We start from the raw sequence: 22,370 nt of genomic DNA on the forward strand, positions 1-22,370 counted from the left end.
CCAAAGCTTGTGTCTGCCATGAACACCTTCTTCCTAATCTTCACACTTTAGTCTAGCCTAGTCTATTGATATTATAATCTTTCCATTCCATTTGCGTGGTCCATATTTGATGTCTAATGATACTCTTAAAGGCAGATAACCCATGGAATGGGATAATGCTGGGACTTCTTGCATAGCAGTTTCACCCAATCCAGGTTTTACTACCATTTTATTAGCTACAGTATATAGGTAACAAGCTCAGGTGTGTGTTACTAAACTCATAGTAAAATCAGGAATGGTTCAAATTGCTGGATAACATTGGGCATCAACCTGGAGGGTTAATCTATTAAACACTAGCTTGTTTAGTAAACCTTTGTAAAGTCAGGAATTTCTTTGGCTCTATTTCTCTGGAGGTCTTGTGCAAATCAAAATAGGCTCTGTTCTTTAAATCACAGTAATATTAGCATAGTGGATGGAGGCAAGAAAGTCAATATAATACTGTACAGCATCTACTGTATATTACTGTTTTCTTACATTTCCTTGGCACTAGGTGGCAGTATAGCCTGAGTTACTGAACAGTACTGTATTATGATGACTGCTTGACCAAACTGGAAATGCACTTAAAGCTGTTAAAAGTTCAGCAAAGTTGCATGGTGTTCGTGGATGCTTTCGGGAGGGAGGGGGGGGGGGGGGGGGTATTTTTATCCCTCCCCCTGCTTCCCCAGTGCATTTTAACAAAAGATTAAAAAAAACAACACAGAAGTTCAACTGGATTATAAGTGTTTTATTTGAGAATAAATTATTAAGTGCTGTTAACAATTAGTTGCGTACTAAATGTACACCCTTACAGGCTGGTTCGAGAAACCCTTATTAGGATGAACTACCTTATCTAAGGTATGCTGTGTTATACCAAGATTCTTGCTAATCAGGATACGCGAAACCAACCGGAACAGACTCAAGTGCATTTGAAGTACATAAAATGAAGCACCGACTATTTGCCAGTATCGGCCTAATGCAAAGTATGGTTAGGGACATACAGTAAAGGGTGAGAAGTTCAGGTGACCCAAGATTGGTGATCACCAAAATCTGTGAAACCATATATATAAGCCAAAAAAAGTTACATTTATTTTAATATAACATGCCTTCAACATACAGAGTTGCTTTTTTTTTAAAAACAGGAAATAAAAACAAAATGTACATATTTGAAAAGGTACCATTTAGTACTGATTCATCTCGTTTTTTTTTCATTAAAAACATACCTGCAATAGTTTTTTTGTTTGTTTGTGTTTTACAGAAGCAATCTGAAAAACAAATTCAAGAAATAAATAGAAATCACAATTTAAAATGTAGTCACAATAATATACTAGGGCTCATAAAAGTGTCCAGTAGCAACATTCAGTGTTGAAGACCAATATAGTGATTTAGAAGCACACGTTTGTAAGAAATAACAAACAAGTATTTAAGTGCTTATTGCAAAGCTCTTTGTTCAGACGATGTCTCGTGAATACAGTCACACAAAACATATCCTGAGCGATACAGGCTGTCCGAGGTAGGAGATAAGCAGGAGAGATTCTGTAAACACTAAAATCAATGAATACAGAGCTAGCAAAGCTTTGTGATTTTTTTTCGACCAATGTATTTTTCTTTACGACTGTACATTTTTAAAAGTTTAATGACAACGTTTAATCCTTTTCAAATTTCACCTTCATTTTCACAGGCAAAATGAGAGAATTAACTACTCTCCGGTCTGAATGGAGGTTGAATTGGTTCAATTAAACAATTTAGCCCAGGAGTGGAAAGGCCAACATTGGTCACCCCTAATGCAAGGGATAACAACTGTTACAAGTGTTGAATTGGTGAAAGTAATTACTGTTTATCAGGGGTGTCTAAAATAGCTATTCATTCAAAATGTCGTTACAAAACGATTTCCCATCCCTTAGCGTTTAAACCATGTTAGTATGAACAATTTAATTTAGAGCAATTGACCACTGTATATTCGGTGGAATGGGTCTGTCTTTTACAGATCCAGTTTTCTGACAAATATACAGTTCTCCGGCTTAGTTTGAATCCAGTTTTCAGCTAAATTGGAAAATTCATGTTAAGATTAATGACGTCATATAACGGTTTTAAAATCAGGATATGATGCTAATTAATAAAAAAAAATATGACAGTTTCATATTGCTATTTTTTCCTTTTTTCAAACTTTTAGTAAAATCTTTTTGTTTTTACATTTAAAATTAGGGCAGGATTTTCAAAAGGTCGTAAATGATAACTCCAGTGTTAATCAACAAATCGGTTTGTAGCATTGACTTTGGCATTTTCAAGCGGTGGTTATGCCTATTTTGTTTTAATCGTCCTAATGTGATTTCCGAAATTATGTTGATTTACGAAATAATGTTAATATCTTAAGGAGCTGGGTGCGACTATTTATTTTGTTTGAGTGGGAATTTAAAAGGAAATCTATGTTAATTGTCATAATTTATCAGAAGTTAATTGGCAGTTGGATTTTAATATACTTTAAGTGTTGGGTGGCCACTTCGAATCATGTTGAGTTTATTTATCGTGGAGGCGAGCAAAGAGTAACAGAGAAAATGCATGATTAGAGAAATTCACCAAACAATTAATTATAATAAGTATTGGGTTAGGGAGTTCTATTGTAATTTTAAAAGCTTAATAAATATATAATGAAGTGTTATATACATAATAGAGTTAACAGCTACAAACACAAACAGCACTTCAAACTTATTTATTTATAGCCTACAATCACACATACTAAAATACAGACAAAATTAGATGTCAACATAAGAAAATAAATTCCAACCAATATAGATAGATGGCTTACGGTATTTTTTTTTTCTTTTTAACCAAAAAAAAGATTTCAAAATGCACATTAAGAGTTGTATATCGTAAGTTGTGGCAAAATATCCCCCCCAAAAGATGGTAAATGACTAGTGGGGTTTAATTTGTATTAATTAATGTATTTATTTGAATCCCTGCCATCTGATTTTTACCCACACGCCAGATAATCATAAATCATAATTTTAAATGTGAAGTGTTTTAAATAAATATATATTGTGCATGACAAAATGCACAATTTTAAATGAAGTTTACAAATCATACACAACATAGACATTCCCATTATTTTTTATTTCATTTCCATTTGGCTGCTGCTCGCTGGTGGGAGAGCTGCCTCCCTGTAGTTGCCATAACAGCGAATTATGCTTAATTGATGATCTCATTAACATGCATTTTGATTGACGGGTTCCCCTTATCTAGTCGTTGAGACAGGAAGTGATGTATGTGACCTGTGACAATTAAGCTTTTTAACGAGAAATGCGTTCATTAACGACCTCATCGACTCAATTTCAAAGCATTAACGGATTGATTTAATTAACACATTTCATTTGAAATTCACTTGCTACTAAAGCTCTCGTTACAATACCACAAGTTCAATACAATAACACTGTTTTTTGAAAATCCTGCCCTTACAGTATTTTTTATACAGTATTTATTAACCAAGCATTAAGATTTCCTGACTGCTAAATGTATGCCACTGTTTCATTGCAGTTGGTTTGTAGGTGCAAACCAGAGTGAATGAGTGAGTGAGTGTAATGTGAGTTTTGCGTGTCTACATCACAGTGCGGTGATAGGCAGTCTTGTGTAATTTAATAGTGAAATAAATTCCTACCTAGATTATCACTATGCCTTTTTATGATAGTAAGACTTCTGGATGTCAAAACGCCATTGCTTGTTTTTCACCCGATTCAGGTGTCGAATATTGAAAATAAACAATGCATCCAGAAGGCAGCAATGTATTTCTACATATTAAACAAGTCTGTTTTTACAGCTGAAAAATTGTCAATAAAAATGATTTTAAAAGCACATCTGCAGTAGCAAAGATTATACATATTTCAATTAAAAATTGGCAATGATGTAAAACAGAAAATAGTTTTTGGGGGGGAGAATATTTTCATACAGCACATAAAAACATCACTGTTTCTCTTTTTTATTGCGTAACATTCATAGTTCTTGAATGAAATAACACAGGCGGTTTTTTTCATTGTAAAAGTGCAGAACTTAAGCCACATTTCCAGTAATCAGTGTTTGTTACTGTTCTCAGCTGCATGCCCAAAACCGTTATTACTGAGCCCTATTTCCATTAAGCTCCTAAAAGTAATAATGTCCACCTCCAGGGCACTACATACCTGCTACTGCTACAACGCTGTGATAAGAAAAGGAAATTATGTTAGTGGTCACAGAGATCTGAACAAACCCTTGAAAAAGTCTGGAGAGTGCAAGCAGCTACAACAGCTAACCCCGACACTTTTGCTGAAACTGTGCCACTGATACAGCTTGGCACTAAAAGTACTGCAGAATGTTAACAACTACATCGACTGCATATGCGTTGTCTGCTAAATACATTCATTTAACAGTTTTTACAGAACAGTGAGGCTTAATGAAAGCAGCTAGCCAAGCTGAAAGTACATGATTCTCATCTGGGCTCCTTGGATCAAAAAGGGTTTGGGCAATTCTAAAGCCATGTGTTCTGGATCTTGTTAACTTGTGTTTTAGTGAAGTGACTGCACACAGAACAGAATTCCCCCCATAGACCACTCCATTCTAAGGTGATTAAAATATGCAGGAGTACAAAACTCTCTGCTTAACAGTCTTGGTTATACAAAAGAGTAGAGCAAGAGTAATAACAATAAATGATCCAGAAGCGATACAAATTAATGTGGGAAAGAATCAGGCAGCGCTGGAAGACTTGCAGATTGCAAACAAAGATTAAAGATTTATCTTTTGGTTGTTTTTTTTTTGCATTTATAATTTTATTTTTTAAACAAAAATCCTCCAAAAATGCAAGTAGCTTATTCATTTATAAAATTGTGTACATATTAGATACTAAAATATTGCACTAAGAATCAACACACATCTTTTTTTTTGTTGTACAAGTGTCCAATAATTTGTCTTTTTTTATATTTAATTTACCAGTAAAATTAAAAATGAGCTAATAGCAGTACAATTCTTAAGTATTGATGTGTGTGTGTGTGCCATTATTATTTTGAATCAATCAACAGATTCAAACAAACGATACTGATCGCTATAGCACGTAAAAAGGCTTACCTTCCCTTTGCAGATTTCTAGAAGCAGTGCATACAAGTATGGCTAAATACCCTGCTGCATAATTAAGGAAAAAAGGTGCACACAACAAACAAGCAGAACAATTTTCTCCATAGCACAAGACTAAATAAAGAGTGGCTGTTATATGTAAGTCTAACACACAATATGGCCGGTTTACCATACATAATCTATTAAGCCACCTTCCCTTTAAATCATTAAAATACAGTCCTTGTATTTTATATACTTTAACAATGCATACAAGTCCCTTTCAAGTAATTTTTAGTCTGTAAAAGTATGTAAACAAGGCCCATATTTGAATGATTTAATCTATTTTCACCATCATCCAGAACATTAATTAAGGGTCTGGTGTGTAATGAAGCTAATCCACCCAGTCACTGATCTGTGATTCAGCAAGCTGTAGTCCTGGAAGAACAGTTTGGTGTGTAGCCACAGGGCAAACACCAGTTCACAGAAGGAGGTGCCAATAATTCTTCACCTGGGAGCAGGTTAAAGCTGCTCTGTACTATCTGACAGGAACTGAAACGCAATGACACCACCCCTGTATCACCCTGCCCTGAACACTTTTTATATTAACAGCTTGATGAATTGTCCCAACTACTTTTTAAAAACCAACCTATTTGTATATAATATAATATATTATTGAGCACAAATGACATTCAGTATGGAAAAACATAAAAAAAGAACTTATCGTTAACAAAACGCAAATGGTCATTATAAGAGACAAGTGAGGAAATTACTTATTAACTGTGTTACAAAAGAACAAAAAAAAGTAATACCAAAGAAAAAAAAAAACTGAACCAGGCTTGTGGAGCCCAGTCTGTAAAGTACCGTAAAAACTGACACAATAGCTGCGTAAACCATGGAAGTGATTAAGAATTAGAAAATATGTACACAATTGTAAAACAAGTTTTAAAAAAATGTGCACAATGTACCAGAGGTACTGCTTAAAATCTATTTTTTTCTTTTGCAATATAAAATATATAATTATACAAACAACAGTCAAGCCTGGTTTGTTTTTTCTTCTTCTTGCTGCTTTAGAATGGCTTCAGGATTTGGATCCCTTTCTCTCAGCAGCTCCCCGGGCAGTTCCGGATGTTTTTGATCTCCAGCTCCAGCTGTTTCACGCGGACGTCTCTCTGACCTAACAGTTCTCTCAGCCGTCGGATTTCTTCCTGTTGCCGGTAAAACATTTGCAACAGCTGAAATTTAAAAAGCACAGTATTAGCAACCATGTCTGTTCCGTGTTGATTATTCACCCGTTTTCAAATGATGTCTGGTTCCAACTTGAAGCTCTTCTTGAAATGTAGAGCTCATCTCATATTTTTATTATAATATATACTATATTCTAGCTATTATTTGAGTGTTTGGGTCTTTACATCTTTAAAAGTCCTGGATTTGAATAAAAAAAAATTGTCATGTGCGGACTTCAACCAAATCGAGCCAGCTTCAGTGACAGACTACTGTTGCTATGCCATGAATATACCTGTGTTTGTTTTTGAAAGCACACTGGTTCCATTAGGTCACAAACACACACACACTGTTACTGGGATTTCTACCATCACCAGTGTCTCACCTCGTTTTCGGTTTTGGGTGGCGCACATTCCGACAGATCACAACCATTGGAGAAGGCAGACCGAGTCTTGCTCTGAATCTTGTCCTCCAGTCTCTCCTCTTTCGTCCCCTTCTGCTCCAGCCTCTCCTGGATCGATGCCACCTCCAACTGCTCGATGCGATTCTGAAACCTTTTCGGTTCGAGGAGGCTCAGCGGTTCCCTGGCAGTTACCAGTGGAATGGACTGGGAGTTTTTGCTGCCAGGTTTCAGGGACATCAATACAGGATCTATATTTTTTAAAAAGGTATTATGAACGGCGACTAATTAAAATGGACCCCTTAATATCAAACTTAAATGACTACTCATTTTTCCCCAGGGGGAGTAACATGCTCTGGGGCAGTCCCTTTTCCCAACTTTGCTTCTCAAGTGATAGTTCTTATAAAGATGGTTTAAGTTATTGTCAGTATATGCATGTGTCAAGAATTATGTAAACTCTTGAAAACAGTCAATCTGATACATAAATAAACTGGTATTTTCTTGGGCTAAATTGGGAGGAACAGAAAAATAAATATATAAAAAAGATGTTTAAAAAAGGCAAAGGCCTGACTTGAATTAAAATGGTTGCTTCTCACTATTGTATATTCAGTACTTCGAGACATAGTAACAATAGCAACATTTCAACTGTATTTTAACAGTCAAATTTGTCAAGAATGTCTGAAATAAAGAAGATGCGAAAATAAATATTTTGACTGTAAAGCTTCAAAAAGGCCAGTTCCAGAGCCAAACACAAAACACACACAGAGATCAATGGGGCTAGCGAGCTTTATCCAGACACTGACCTTTATGGACCCCTTTGAACCACTCCTCTGCTGTCATTGCTGGCTCAGATCCAGCAGTCATTGGGTAGATATCCTCCTGGTATGACTCAGACTGCAAAATCAACACACAGCACATGCAGTTAATGTATCTCCACACCATTCGTTTTTATGTATGTGGTGGCATTTGTTAGCTACTTCCCAGTCCCAGAACTCACACATTTAATAGTATTACAGTATTTACAAGTTTATATTTAGTTAAATTTCCTATGAAAACAGTTGAAAGAACTGCAGTGAATGAATCGATTACAATGTACAGTACTGTACAAACTCGGTACAACTCGTATAGTTTGATTGAAATAAGAATTAATAAAATAACTACAACATTATTTTTATGAAAACAATCCAACCACATTGACTGTACAACTATTGACTGTACTTTTAGTTATTGGCTTGTACTGTCTAATTTGATGGCTTAAATAGCAAAAGTTAACAAATGTACATTATACAGAATTAACTCAGTGAACAAAAACTATAATAAACAATTTGCAGTTTCACACAGAAATCAAGCATTGTCGATTGTTTCGCATGCAAAAACATGCGCTTTGACAGTTCTGCTGACAAGCTTGCTATCCTGAATAACCTGAGCTTTAAAGCTAATTGAACGAGACCGCATTTTTCGCTTCTCACTCATTGTGAACTGACATTGTAACCAGCTGCACCTGGTAGTAGTTGTGAATGAATGAATGAACGATCCGTTTCCAGTCAGAGGTCAGTCACGGGAAACGACAGTGCTGAGTTATCCACTAGTCTTTTTTAATAGTTCTTTTCCCTTTGGTACCGGTAATAAGTGTTGAATTACGAGTAAAGCGTGGTGTCGAATTAAAAAATTAAAAGGCAGGATGCATATATTTTATATGGAGAAAATCTGAGACCGAGGTTGACTGTACTTAGGGCAGCAGTGTGGAGTAGTGGTTAGGGCTCTGGACTCTTGACCAGAGGGTTGTGGGTTCAATCCCAGGTGGGGGACATTGCTGCTGTACCCTTGAGCAAGGTACTTTACCTAGATTGCTCCAGTAAAAACCCAACTGTATTAATGGGTAATTGTATGTAAAAATAATGTGATATCTTGTAACAATTGTATGTCGCCCTGGATAAGGGCGTCTGCTAAGAAATAAATAATAATAATAATATTATACAACTTTCTGTAACATCTACCAGTACTTAAACAAAATAGTACAGTACTTGACAATGTTAACCATTAACCACTTAGTGCCTGTTGTGCAAAATTGTGTACATTTTATATATTCCCATCAATAATCACCATACCATGCAACACAATTGATTCATTTTGAACACAAAGGTATCAGATTAACTACCCTTGGCTCTCACCAGAGAACATCATGCACCACAGCTCCACCTAGTGGACACAGGTGAGTTTGCTAGAAAGTGTACATTTTTTGTTTACCTGGCAAAATAAATGAGCTATCATTTGCTCTGCTAGTAAGATGGGGAGTCTGTACTTAAACAACCTACATGTCTGGAAACATATTTCTTTACTTTTGTACTTATATATTTATTTTTATGTGCACAAGCTTTGCAACACACATACTGATTGTACGTGTTTTGTTGTTTGGTTGAATGTTTGAAAGCCTGAGTCTTAAATCTTGTGAAAAAGGTGTTGGTTCGTCTTGAATATTCATAATGTTGGGTTAAAGACAGATGCACAAGTACAGATTGGTAAGTGTTCCCCAAAAACTGATAGATCTGTTGATGTAATTTGCTGTGTCGGACAAAAACAGAAGGCCATGTAAACAAGATGGTTTAAATGGTTACAATTACAAGTATGACTTAGTCTTGAATCCTGTACAACCGGAAGGATATCTTACCCGCCGCGGTACGATCATGGAGAGTGGCTCAATAATGCTTTTGGTTGTCACTAGTTTATAAAACCTGAAGACCTCACAGGAGGAGACATCCAGGCCTCTCTTTGGCATGATTCCTGTGAGCAAGACAAATGAGGTGAGGGCTCTGAACTGAGAAGGTGGTTTTGCTGATCTAAATCAGTGGTCCTCACTCAAGTCTCTTCCAGTCCAGGAACTTGTTCCAGCCATGTTTTTAATCATTCAGTTTAACCATGACTGAGGTTTCACACTGTATGACAGTTGGCTAGTTATTGATTTGACAAATGGAAATGGACACTCCGAGGTACACTCTATGAAATGACCAGGAACAGGAGAGCTACATTAGGGCTTCTCAAACTCGGTCCTGGGGACCCCCTATGTCTGCTGGTTTTCATTCCAACTGAGCTCCCAATAATTTAACTATACCCTTCATTGAACTGATAATTTGTTTAATTAGATCTTTTTGCTTGTTTTCAGCTCTTAAACAGTTGCAAAATTCAAGTTAGCTGTAACATTTTATAACTTGTAACTTATAGTAACTTGAACTCTGCAACTGATTAAGAGCTGAAACAATTAAAAAGGTCTTATTAAGCAAATTATTAGTTCAATTAAGGGTTTAGTTAAGTGATTGAGAGTTCAGATGGAATGAAAATCTGATGTTAAGCATTTCAATTATTTGGACTGTGCTCTGTGGAGAAGAAGCATTCCACACAAATCTATGCTGTTTTCACTCAGACAAACCACTTTAACACCTATCAGCTGTAGATATTGAAGAAAATCTTGAGAAAAATTAACCTTGTATTCCAAAAAATATGTAAAATATACCAGATTTCAATTTCCATTAAAACTAAACTATGCAACATACAGTCTTTATTTTTTACAACCATACCATCATATGATATGGACAAGATGTATTCTGATTTTTATGAGCCCACTTAAAAAGTTAAGTAATTAGGACCTGTTTCGAACAATGCCCTGGACTGGAACAGCCACAAGCGTGTACCACTGATCTAGACGCAGCTATTCTAAACTCATATGGTTGTACACAGACCCTTTCTAATGCTTTTATTATTACATTTAGTTAATAATGGGATATATAAAATCACCAATCAGAGATCTACAGCTATGAAGATCAATAAAAAATGGACTGAACTGATACAGTATGCCTAACATTTAAGACCATATTTAAAAACATGAATGAATGAATATGACCCAGAGAGAATTCTTTGAATGTATGGACTTTTCATCATCTCCTATGCAATTCAGTTGGGATATTAAAATGTAAATGGAAAGTTAGGATCATTGGGGCATTCTTTGACTAACCAGTAACCCACTTCATGTTTGTTTTGTTAGGTTTGCCATCTAAGGTGACTCAACTGTGGCGCAGATCAATTTTAAATCTATTTAAAAAAAAAAAAAAAGAAACAACACACACACATTTAGCAGAACCGAATAAGGAAAAGTCAGCAAGCTATAATGGTGTGAAGTGTTAGAAATGCATAAAACCTACCCATTCCTTTCTGAGTCAAGTATGAGCGGTACTCTGCTAGGAATTGTAGATAAGGCTTCTCAAAGCTGATTTCATAGTACCTAATGTTGCCATCTCCCTGTGGGTAAACACAATGAATTCAATTCTTTTGGCCGAACAATTTGCACACTTCAGACTCATAGTATTGGCTGCTCATGGTGGCGTGACACACTCTAATGCACGCATCAAACTTTAGCATTAGTGGTTTTTATTTAGTATTGGAGCAGAACTGTAAAATACTGTAAAATACTTTCAGTATTTAAAAAAAATACTTTTCACCCCTATAATCCCCAATAGTCTACATAACAAAACACCCATAACGGCAAAATGCTCAGTCAGAATTCTAAGATAAAGCATTGGTACACTTCACTGAGTTTCTTTTAAAGTTTTACATCACAAAACCCCAACACAATTCTCCACAATTAAACCTACATTGGCAGTCTCAGAACAAGAGCGGCCAAGGGTTGAGGGGCAGGGAGACTGAACCTTCTTCACCACCTAGGACAGTGAACCCTGCAGAGCTGGCTACTGGGGAAAGCTCACATTGACACTACTTGTTGGACTAGCTCCTTGAGTTTTAGAGGCTGAAAAAAACAGACAGTACCTTTCCAGCGACATACAGCATGTGGGTATCAGGATCGTAGAACGGGAATGGGACCCCCGAAGAGCCGTCCAGATCCTCCTCCAGTAAAGGCACGGACAGGTCATCCTATATCAGGGACACGACACATGAAACTGTAACAGAGGGAGCCCTCTGCACAGACCACAGCACAGCACACAAATCTGATTTTTAGCAATTCTCTTTCTTATTTCGATCTGCAGCAAGTTCTGATTACTCACTTCAAAGGGTACATAAGGACCTTTTTATTTTATTGTGTTACATGTTACATGTACCCGCATGGACCTCTCAGAACTACATTTCCCATCATCCTCCTGCTCACTGGTAAATCCATCTCAGTTACATATGTGAGCAGGAGGATGATGGGAAATGTAGTTCTGAGAGGCCCATGCGGGTACATGAGAAGCCATCTTGAGGCAGGGAATGCAATTTAAAAGTTTAAAAATTAAAACAATACACACACCTTACATAAACAGTTGTAGCAACACATGGGAACATGTAACACATTAAAATAAAAAGGTCCTTATGTACCCTTTAAAAGGTGTAATAATAAATCAAGCTCAAAGTTGATGCAAAGCTTTTGGCCATATCTGTACTCTAGGTTAAAGAAATATCTCTTACAAGTCATGCTTTTAGACTGTCTTGAATTCCTTGGGTCATTTCATCTGCAGGGTGACCTCTGTCCCCACCCCTTCAATAGATTTTTTTCCATCAATAACCAATCAGCTGATCCCCCCATTGACTGTCATGCTTTCAGACAGAAACCCATTGACCCAGAAGACACTGCTGGGGTGAAATGACCAAAGTAGCAAAGCACTTAGCAGACTGAGAACTTCCTATAACGTGTTTCTTTAAAAACTTCACATTTGAGACATTTGTAGCAAATGGAAGTACACGATTGGGAAGATTTATGGAATTATTTTGTTAGGTACAAATTACTTTAATGTTTGGACATGATGCTGCCAAGATTCAGGCACCCTCTATCATTGGTTTCAAACTGTTGTTGTACATTGATAATATACTGCTTTATAACATTTTGTCAGTGATTTTAGTTAGTGTGATCTATGAGATTAAATATATTGAAAACATTAGTACTTCTTACCATTTATTATTTATTAAATACACCTCAGAAAGTAAAATGCAGTTTTCAAGGTGCAGTGTTCATGGTCTCCAATGTAGGTAGATGCAGTGCTTTGAACTCACCTGATCCCACAGTGCAATTTGCCTGTTGTTCCACCTTGACGTTCCTGTTGAGATGAGCTTTTTCAGGTTGCCCAGAAACACAACCTTGCTTGCTTTATGGGACTTGCAGTTGGCTTCCTGTAAAAAGGAACACATTAATAAATAAACAACTGTATATATTGTAACACAGCAGGGAGGGGGTTAAAATCCTCCCTGCATAAAACATGTGCGCAGGCACATCTTTGTTTAATTGTTTTATTGTTAATTATCCCCTGCACCTGGGTAGTAATTGTAAATTAGGACCAGGTGCAGTGTATATAAGAGGTGCAGTCAGTCTGCACAGGGCTGCTATGTGTAGAGCCCGCTTGCGAGTGTGTGCAGGCGTACCAAGAGAGTGAAGGTTTGTTTGTTTAAACATTGTATGCTTTGTTTTTGTTTGATTTTAGTTTTTGCAGGTAAACAGCTTAGCTGTCCTGTTATATAGTTTAGGTTCCTGTTTTGTGTTTTAGTTTAGTAGGTGTTTGTTTTGTTTATTTCGTTTTTGTTCATTTGGTTTATTAAAAATAGCGCGTAAGCACTGAAAAACCTCAATTTCCTGTGTCCTGGGTCTGTTTTAAAGGGGCAACGAACCGCAGAGGTGCAGTTTTGTTACAATATATAAACAAACACAGAAACAGATATATATATATATATACACACACACACACACACACCATACATCCTAGGTCTGGTCCAATCGAATCAATATGCAAGCCATTATTCCATATTACTGAATATAATAAAATTATATTTCTCTTCCATACAAATTGTCAACAAAACGCAAGTTGTTATTGTGATCTTGTGTGGCTATGTAGCAGAGAACAAATTCAACTAATCCTATTAAAGGGAATCACTCAAAAACTGTTTTGTTGTATAAAAAAAATATGCAATTACAATTGAGAAAAAAGTGCAAAGCCAAGGTCATTTAAATAGTAAGACCCACTTCAAAATATGTATTTTGTACACATAGAGGAAGTAGTGTACCTGCAAAACAACACCTGTGTGTGAGTCAATAACTTTTAGAGTCTTGTCCTTGCAGGATGTTGCTAGGAGACTACCATCCGTGTTAAAGGACATGGAGAGGACCACATCACTGTGCACGCTAATTGTTTTCACAGGATTCTTGATGACCTGGTCTTGAGTATCTAGGTTCCACACCATGATCTGCAAAACACCAAAAAGATTTAATGTACAGACTTTTCAATTGAAATGTTTGGGTGAAGGTGGGGATATGATAAAAAAAAAACACAGCAGCAGCAGAAAAAATAGTCAACTGGTTTTATAAACCTCAGTAGTCTCAGCCAGTAGTCGAGTAGAGAAGTAATTATCCTACTGTAGGTGCACTCTAAAGTGAAACAGACTTTAAAATATTGAAACTGCAACATAAAACGTCAAGTGATCCAGTCCAAAATAGAAACTTAAAATAGGTTATAATACTACAACGACTATGGAAACACTGTGCTGTGCTGTATATCCCATGATCTTGCCCACAGGGGTCAGCGTTGCACCGTCACACACAGCACACATTTACAAACACGCTACCTTGTAGTCATATCCGGCACTGAAGAGGACATTGCCAGCAGTTGGGTGCCACTCAATGAGCCCCACTCTCCGGGAATGCCCCTGAAGCTCCTTCTTGGCCGTCGTGATGTTCTTCATCATCCCATGTTTAGGAATATCCCAGATTTTTACCTGTTAACAGGACAACCGGATTAGTCAACCAAGCAAACAACACAGTCCTTAACACCATTCAAGACACTCTGGAGTGGATCCAATTAAAAGTAGTGTCATTCTGGCTGCTCACATTGACAATTATGCCATGACTTCAATTACAGTATTCAATTCAACCCTCCCTTCGCAGAATAACTACACTTACTTAGGGCAATATGATTGTCCAGTAGTAAGGGTTCAATATACCACTTTTCTCGCCTCAGTCATTGATTATTAAATTCCACCTTATTAAATAAGGCCTAATAATATTGTCATTGTTACAGTCAATGTAAACCCTCCTTTTTATTTCTGGCCTTATCTCTACATACAGCTTAGGGCTGGTAATCTACTTTTTTTTTTTTTTTTATAAATTTAGTCGTCGCCAATTATTTTTACCCCGGTTTTCACCCCAATTTAGCATGCCCAATTATTATCTGTATCCCCGGCTCACCGCTCGCAACCCCCCCGCCAACTCGGGAAACGGAGGCTGGAACACGCGTCCTCCGAAACGTGCTCCTTCCAAGCCGTCATTTTTCGCGCTGCAGATCCACAGCAATGCCACCAGACCTATAGTGCCGGAGGACAACACAGATCTGGCGGCTCCGCTGCAGAGCCACAGGCGCCCTATTGGCCACAGGGGTCGCTGATGCGCGGTGAGCCGTGGATTCCCCTGCCGACCTAAGCCCTCCCTACCCGGGCAGCGCTCAGCCAATTGTGCGCCGCCCCCTAGGAACTCTCGGTCACGGTCAGCTGTAACATAGCCTGGATTCGAACCTGCGATCTCCAGGCTATAGGGCACATCCTGCGAGGAGCGCCTTTACTGGATGCGCCACTCGGGAGCCCCCTGGTAATCTACTTTTAATGGCTTAAACAGTATATTAGCATTTACAATGAAGGTTAAAAAGTTTAAACTTTTTAACATTGAAAGTCCTAACAAACACCAAACACTAAATCAGGAGACTTACAGTTGAATCTTCCGAGGCCGAAGCTATGGAGAAGTCATCAAACGGGTTCCACTTAATGTCCAGCACGTTTCCTCTGTGGCCGCAGACCCGCGGGTGATGAGGGTCGATCTTTCCAGTCTGAAAACAGAAGACATGCAGTTCTCAGAAAATGTATTACTCGCTGGTAAACACACATGATTACCATCATGGTGAAAATGCTTCAGAACATATGCAATACTACATTTTTGTATTTTAGAATACTTAAACAATGTATTTATCCTATTTGAATTAATTTTGAATTCATAAGATTATTTTAAAATACTAGAATAAAAGAGGATTTTCACTAATCTCTCTTTATAATTAGAAGTCTTTTCACAACACCATTGTGAGGGAAATACAGTACTGTGTTAAGTATCCTCTAAACACACACTTCCTGTGTCTGGTGTTACCTGTAAAATTAAAAAGGACCTATTTTGAAGCTAATGCAAGAGTACATTTTCAGAGAGGGATACAATTGAAAATAAAATCAAAAAAGAATAAGGAACATGTGGGAACCTTGCTATTCCAACTGGAAGTTACAAAATGAAGAATTCAGTTTTGTATACACGTGTTAAAAAGACTTCCATTAGTCAATAACCAGATGAGACTGTTAAAAGCAAATAACCAGGTACACTGATCTGAAACTGGGATTACTCTAGCAGATTAACCCACTCCAGAACAGCATATCATTACAAAGGGCCATGCACTGATTCCCGATAAGCAGACATCAACAGGTGAGCCAGTGAGGTGTACCATGAAAACAATTTTGAAACTGCATATTTTCACAATACACAGTACCTCTTTAAATAAACATGCAAGCATAAATCAAATTTGGGCAACTGGTTCTTGAGTTATTGTCTTCATTACCCAAACAAAATCAAAAGGCCTGTACTCAACAGTAGGTCACCATGAGCGATATCCCTCAGCTGTAGAATGCTGCTCACATTACAATTGGATAAGTGGTTGTCTAAATAAAAGTGAGACATACAATATGTTATCATCCTGTTTTTGTTGTTGTCATAGAAACCACTCACAACATCTCCAAGTAGTCAAAGATTACAGTGACCCCGACACAGGTGAAATCTAGGCCTTATCCAGACTCATACCAGGTAAACAATAATTACCGTTGCAGTTAGTGTGCGTAGCTCATGTTTGTTTGCAAAATTAGATAAGAAACAGGAACTGAATAACTTTGTCAAAGTAATTTTAAAAGCATAAACACAGCTGATTGCCTTTTTTTTAAACTTAGAAAATGTGTCTTGTTCAGAGACTGAACAAACCTCTACCACACTCTGACATGAGAGCAGAAGTTTTGTGCTGCAGATAGAATTGATGTTGGGCTTCCATAAAAAGGCAATAATTGTAGTATATACCAAGTCACATAATCTCTAACAAGAGGCAACTGAACACTGCTTATTTTGCTCAATGTCCTCTTGCATAAACGGTTTTAAAGGCTTTCTCTAACAATTAAGACACTACGTACTTAGTGTTAACCTTACCGTCCACATGATTCCTTACATGCATCGTCCACCAAAAAATAACTCTCTCAAATCCAGGACTGTTCAATTTCAGAATATCAACATGTATTGTGTTTACAGTGTTCTCCATTTCAATGCATTGCTAGTGAAGCCACACATGAACAACAGTAGTAACTATTTGTTCCCTGATAAGACCACTGCACTTTATTCCGTATGAAGTGGTAAGATTTTGCCTTTTTTTGTTCTATTTGTGGTCAGCCATGATCCGCCTCATGTTATGACCCAAAATGACTTTTGTGACCATTTTGCAGTTTACTCTCTGCAACTTTCACGGCTATGAATGCAGATTACAAAAGGTATGAGGCAAAGATGGTGAGAACTCTAATAGCATGCTCACTGATGAAATGAAAGCAGATGACATATCTCAGCGGTACTGATCCAGTATGGAGAGTTTTTGCTACCTTCTCTGTGGGCAGTAATATGAGAATCTAGACGGGCTCCACGAAACTGCATTATAAACCAATTATATCATTATTATCATCACCATTATTATTAAGATGGTAAGTCGAGAGACACTGTTGTACACACGGTAGCAGTTCTCCACCCTAACCACTAGCCTCCTATGAGCCATGCAGCCTAGGAGACACATTGCTCCAATGATCCTGTAGTTATCTGTATCAGTGCTGCTGAAACAAGGCTGCTCGAGACAAACAAATAGGCAAAATATAAGCAGGCATCTTCCAGTCATAATCCCATACACATCACATTGCTATCTACTAGCTACTGTCTTTGATTGGCCAATATTACCATGACCTTTCACAGCATGTCTAAAAATTACATGTCTGAAATTGTGATTGTGTTGATTAACCTGCAAGGAGACTGGAGTCGTTTCACCAATGTAGCAGCAGATACTGTAGACACAATTTGTGGTCTGGCAAAGTTTAGTGTAGTTTGCCAACTGCAATGTTGATCTTCTGAATGATGACCACCTTATCAAAACAAATTACTGTTTCCAAGAAACACATTTGTGCCCAGACAACATTATGGTTCACACTGTTGTTGTTTGCGTGATGCCCAGAGGTACAGTAAGAACAGAAATACTGGCTCACTGTAGAAGCAGTAATCAAGGATGTTTGAACACGGTGACTCAGTTGAGAACTACCAATACAAATGCATTTTGCATTTTTATTACACAGTGGGTGTGTGGGAGTGGAGAAAGGTTTCTTTCATTAGGATGACCTAAACATTTAAGGGTGGACTGCTCCCAACTGTTTCAGTTTAGCCTACTGTATAATTAGGGCTTCTGTTTTTTGGTTTTAATTAATTGTTTTTTTCAGTGCTTATTTTTAGCTATTTTCGAGTTTTATGTAAATTGTTTTTTTTCGGGGCTTTCGTTTTTGATATACTGTATGAAATTAGTGTTTCCAAAATGCTTGAGTGTTTTTTTTTTTCTGTCAAAATATGTATAGTAGTAACTCGACAGTACTTGCATACTTAAGTTGTACCTTCTTTCCTTTGCTGTCCTCCACAACTAAATCCCTATGGTCACGGGCACATTCTTCTGGGGTTTTTGTGTGTAGGTTTTTGTGTTTTTACATTTTGCCACAATTCTGTTTTAAATCCTCTGTATCTTAACTGTAATACAGCTTTAAATGCCACTAACAAGCCTCTATCCTGATTGTAATCTTGTTTTAAATCTCACAAGCGGAGTCTCCAATAGAAATGTAGGAATGTGCTGCAACTCAGTAGTTGGGGTGGGTTTAAAGTATTCAGAACGAATCAATGATAGATACAAGTCAGGAAGACGGGACATTGCCCAGCAGCACTTGGAAATGTATTTATAATTATTTTTGTAATAGGTTTTATTTTTTAATGGAAAAAGGGTAAAGTCAACATGAATTGATTAACCATTTCCACTGTTTTTCTAGTGTTTATTGGCTATCCACCGTTTCGGGGGTGCTTTATCGGGTTTTAATCGGTTAAAACCGAAAATCAGAAGCCCAATGTATAATGTATGTTTAGTTTTTTAAGAAAACATTGTCAAACTCTAAACATTTTTATTGTAAATTCCCAATAAACTGCCTGACACCTCCTCATCAGAAGCTGTGCACCATAGCATTACATATTTTTAAGGGAGTAGTTTCCTCAAATGGAAGAATACAATGCATAATGAGCCCGTAGTTCTGTATGTGTCAGGTATTATTGTCCAATTATAAATCTTGAATTGTCTCAGTCAAACAGTTTCCCAGTACAGAAGTCTTACTGTAGAATCTCTTTAAGCTTCACAATCTTGAGGAATGTACATTTGTGAAAGTGTATGCAATGTTTTAGTTCATTACAGCAACAGTATAATTTTAATTCTTCCTGAGCAACATCCGAAGAATCCGACCCTTCCTCACCAACTACGCTATCCAGCTCCTGGTCCAGGCCCTGGTACTCTCCCGCCTAGACTACTGCAACTCCCTCCTGGCTGGCCTCCCTGCGTCCGCCACCCATCCGCTCCAGCTCATCCAGAACTCTGCTGCCCGCCTGGTGTTCTCTCTGCCTCGCTTCGCCCACGCTACTCCACTACTCCGCTCACTCCATTGGCTCCCGATCACCGCTCGCATCCAGTTCAAGACTCTTGTACTAGCCTACAGATGCCTTGACCAGACTGCACCCAGCTACCTCCAGACCCTCATCTCTCCCTACACCCACACTCGACCTCTCCGCTCTGCCTGCACTAGAAGACTGGCTCTACCTCCGCTACGCTCCCCTGCCTCCAGAGCCCGCTCCTTCTCCACCCTTGCTCTGCAGTGGTGGAATGACCTTCCTACATAGAATAGAATCAGCTGCAATCGTTTACCAAGGGGTCATGCATAATCGCATAAAATGGGCTGGAGAATTGTAAATCTTTTCCTTCACTTGGGTTTTGCTACGAGGAAACTGGAAGGACCGGGAGATTGCCCAAAATAATTACCGAAAGGAGTTTGTGAGTGTTTTGTTTGTTTGTCTGTTTAGTAATTGTCTGTGTTTGTTATCACTAGACGGCTAAACACAGATCCGGAGCTGTCGCCAAGGGCCAGCACGAAACCGGATCACCACTGCACTACCGTCACGAATAAACATTGTTATCAGCACTTGTTTCACTAATAGCACGTATTATATTGTACTTCACCACAAGCACTGAGAGCACTCACTTTGGAACAGTGATCGTGTGTGTCTAATTGTGTGTGTTTTGTACCGTGTCTATTACTTGCGGGACTGCAACCCTTTGTTTCATTACTGTGCCAGCTCTTTATTATTTACTGGCTGGTCATCAGACCATTGGATTATACACCATTAAATCAATAATTTTCACCCGTACTTTGTTGTCTGTGTGTTCTTGGAATTACTGTAACCGCACTGCACCTGCTATACACCTGCTACCACTTACCACTTTGCCACACAGGCACAGCGGGGCCAGTGTGGAGACACAAACGTATTTCTCTATGTATGTATTTATTTGTGCTACTGTAAACAGTAAGTTTGTATGTACTATAGTGAGATTGTGATTCAAACCTGAATACCTCTCAGAACAACAGGGGTTCTTTCAGTTTGACAGCCATCGCTCTTGATTAACATCCTCAAAGTTGTCAGTTTTATCCCTGTTTAACCTGTCCCACAGGTGTGAACTGCTTCCTTCACTATTCTTCCTTCAATTGCAGTAGGTCAAGCCTCACAGTTGTTAGTGTTACCTGTTATTAATACAGGGCTCTCAGACTACATATGTTGTAATTCCACTTTTAATGCCATGTGTTGTTCTGTGTTATCACATATCCAGTAACCTTCTGTGAATTACAGTTAAAATACAGTATATATTGGGGGTCATAGTTACAAGATTGTGCTATTTGTGACCCTGCTTATAAAGAGTATCAAAGTGCTAGTGGAAAGGCATTATGGGACTGTTAAAACGGGGAAGCACTACACAACGTACAAGCTTATTTGGAAATTCTTCATATAATAATGGCTGGATGAATGCCAATAGTATGCATCCCTTGTAACAATGGTACAAAATGAGAGAAATCATTATCATGTGACTTATGCACAAGGACAGACAGATGCCTCCTTATATATCTATATTCTGATACTCAATAAGAGTCCTTAGCAAGTTCAATTGGATAAAAAAAATCTGATGTAGTGTAATGACATTAGTTGTAATTTAATGTAAGGCTTGCTTTATTCGATGCATGGCTTACTGTCTTTCCACTGTTGATGGGACATGGTTAAAGTTTGTATATGTTTATTTAACACTCTCCAGTAGCTGTTTAAATTGAATATTCTTGACAGGTGTGGGACAGCATAATCCCATCATTTCAAACATTTCCAATTTTTCCCTTACCTGATGAATTGGTATGATGAGGAAAGCTCCACCTCCTGCACACTCAGTGACCACAGCAATAAACCTGGGGTTTACGGCGCAGAAATGGTTGTCATGAACGCTCTTGGTGATGGGCACCCCATCATAGCAGTTCTCCTTGTTAGCAGGCTTACCGAAAACATGGCGGAACTTGGAGCTCCGATACTGAGGCCGCCATGACATCTGAAAAGGCAAGAGAGGAACTGGTTAGTCTCCTTTGGCGTGGTTTCAGTGAAGTGCAGATGCTACTGGAGGTCATCTATGCTATGGTTCATAGTTATCCCACTGGATTCAGTGAAAGCACAACCGTGAGGAAACAGAAGAGAAAAGTAGGAAACTATAGAAGTGAAACAAGCTTTGTCATGACCCGGCTTAGTTCTCAGTGGAACGAAATCCACCACACAATACAGCAAACCTGGCGCCAGGCAAAATAGGAGGTGAAGGATTGGATTGTCATGAAATCTGAATTGTTCCCTAAACCCTTAGTCAGAAATCTCCTGAGAAGCTCAAAGCAATCTCAAAGCCAGATATATAGAAAGATTTGGAGCATCAAAAACAAGAACAACTCGCAATGACTGCAAACACCTTAAAAAAGGCAAGAGAAAGGCAAACACATACATAGAATGAAGATTTATTTATATTTAAATATCGAATAAAATCATTGCTTTTTAGATCATTAAAAAAGACCCAATTATGCATCTAATGAGGATCATCATCTCCAATAACAGGAATAACAAATAAACAAACAAACAAAGGCCTCATTAGTTATCCATGAATATATCTAAGATCAATCACTGAGCCAGTAAAGTAAATGACAAGCCTCAACTGCTTTTGAGACCAAACCAAAAGACTCGCTCTTATCTGAACAACTATTTTTGACACTGGCTTTCTCACTATACTGTACTTTCACTGAACTGCTGTATTAATTCCAGCTGTACATTGCCTTCAAGGCCTGATAAAGTGTCTGTTTATTGTCTTTATTGAACCTTTGGAATTATTAAATGGCAAGTTGAGAGTGAGTTAGTCTAACAAAGGTTAACAACCCTGGGCAAACAAAGATG

The 22,370-nt window shown here is 37.9% G+C and overlaps 1 protein-coding gene across 4 annotated transcripts in view; it reads right to left on the reverse strand.

Moving 5' to 3' along the window:
• Positions 1-1,180: 1,180 nt before the first annotated feature.
• LOC117420797 (coronin-2A-like) overlaps positions 1,181-22,370 on the reverse strand; it is an 81,549-nt gene continuing 60,359 nt past the window's right edge. For all 4 annotated transcript variants that reach the window (XM_059028914.1, XM_059028913.1, XM_034034437.3 and 1 more), the window contains exons 2-12: positions 21,292-21,492; positions 15,436-15,552; positions 14,303-14,452; positions 13,745-13,924; positions 12,743-12,859; positions 11,525-11,629; positions 10,903-10,999; positions 9,378-9,490; positions 7,513-7,603; positions 6,695-6,960; positions 1,181-6,320 (exon numbers count right to left, since the gene is read on the reverse strand). In XM_059028914.1, the coding sequence (XP_058884897.1) occupies positions 6,189-6,320; positions 6,695-6,960; positions 7,513-7,603; positions 9,378-9,490; positions 10,903-10,999; positions 11,525-11,629; positions 12,743-12,859; positions 13,745-13,924; positions 14,303-14,452; positions 15,436-15,552; positions 21,292-21,492 (1,569 nt within the window). In that variant the 3' untranslated portion in view covers positions 1,181-6,188. The remainder of the gene's footprint in view (positions 6,321-6,694; positions 6,961-7,512; positions 7,604-9,377; positions 9,491-10,902; positions 11,000-11,524; positions 11,630-12,742; positions 12,860-13,744; positions 13,925-14,302; positions 14,453-15,435; positions 15,553-21,291; positions 21,493-22,370) is intronic.

This window comes from Acipenser ruthenus, chromosome 1 (assembly GCF_902713425.1).
Source record: "Acipenser ruthenus chromosome 1, fAciRut3.2 maternal haplotype, whole genome shotgun sequence".
Lineage (NCBI taxonomy): Eukaryota > Metazoa > Chordata > Actinopteri > Acipenseriformes > Acipenseridae > Acipenser > Acipenser ruthenus.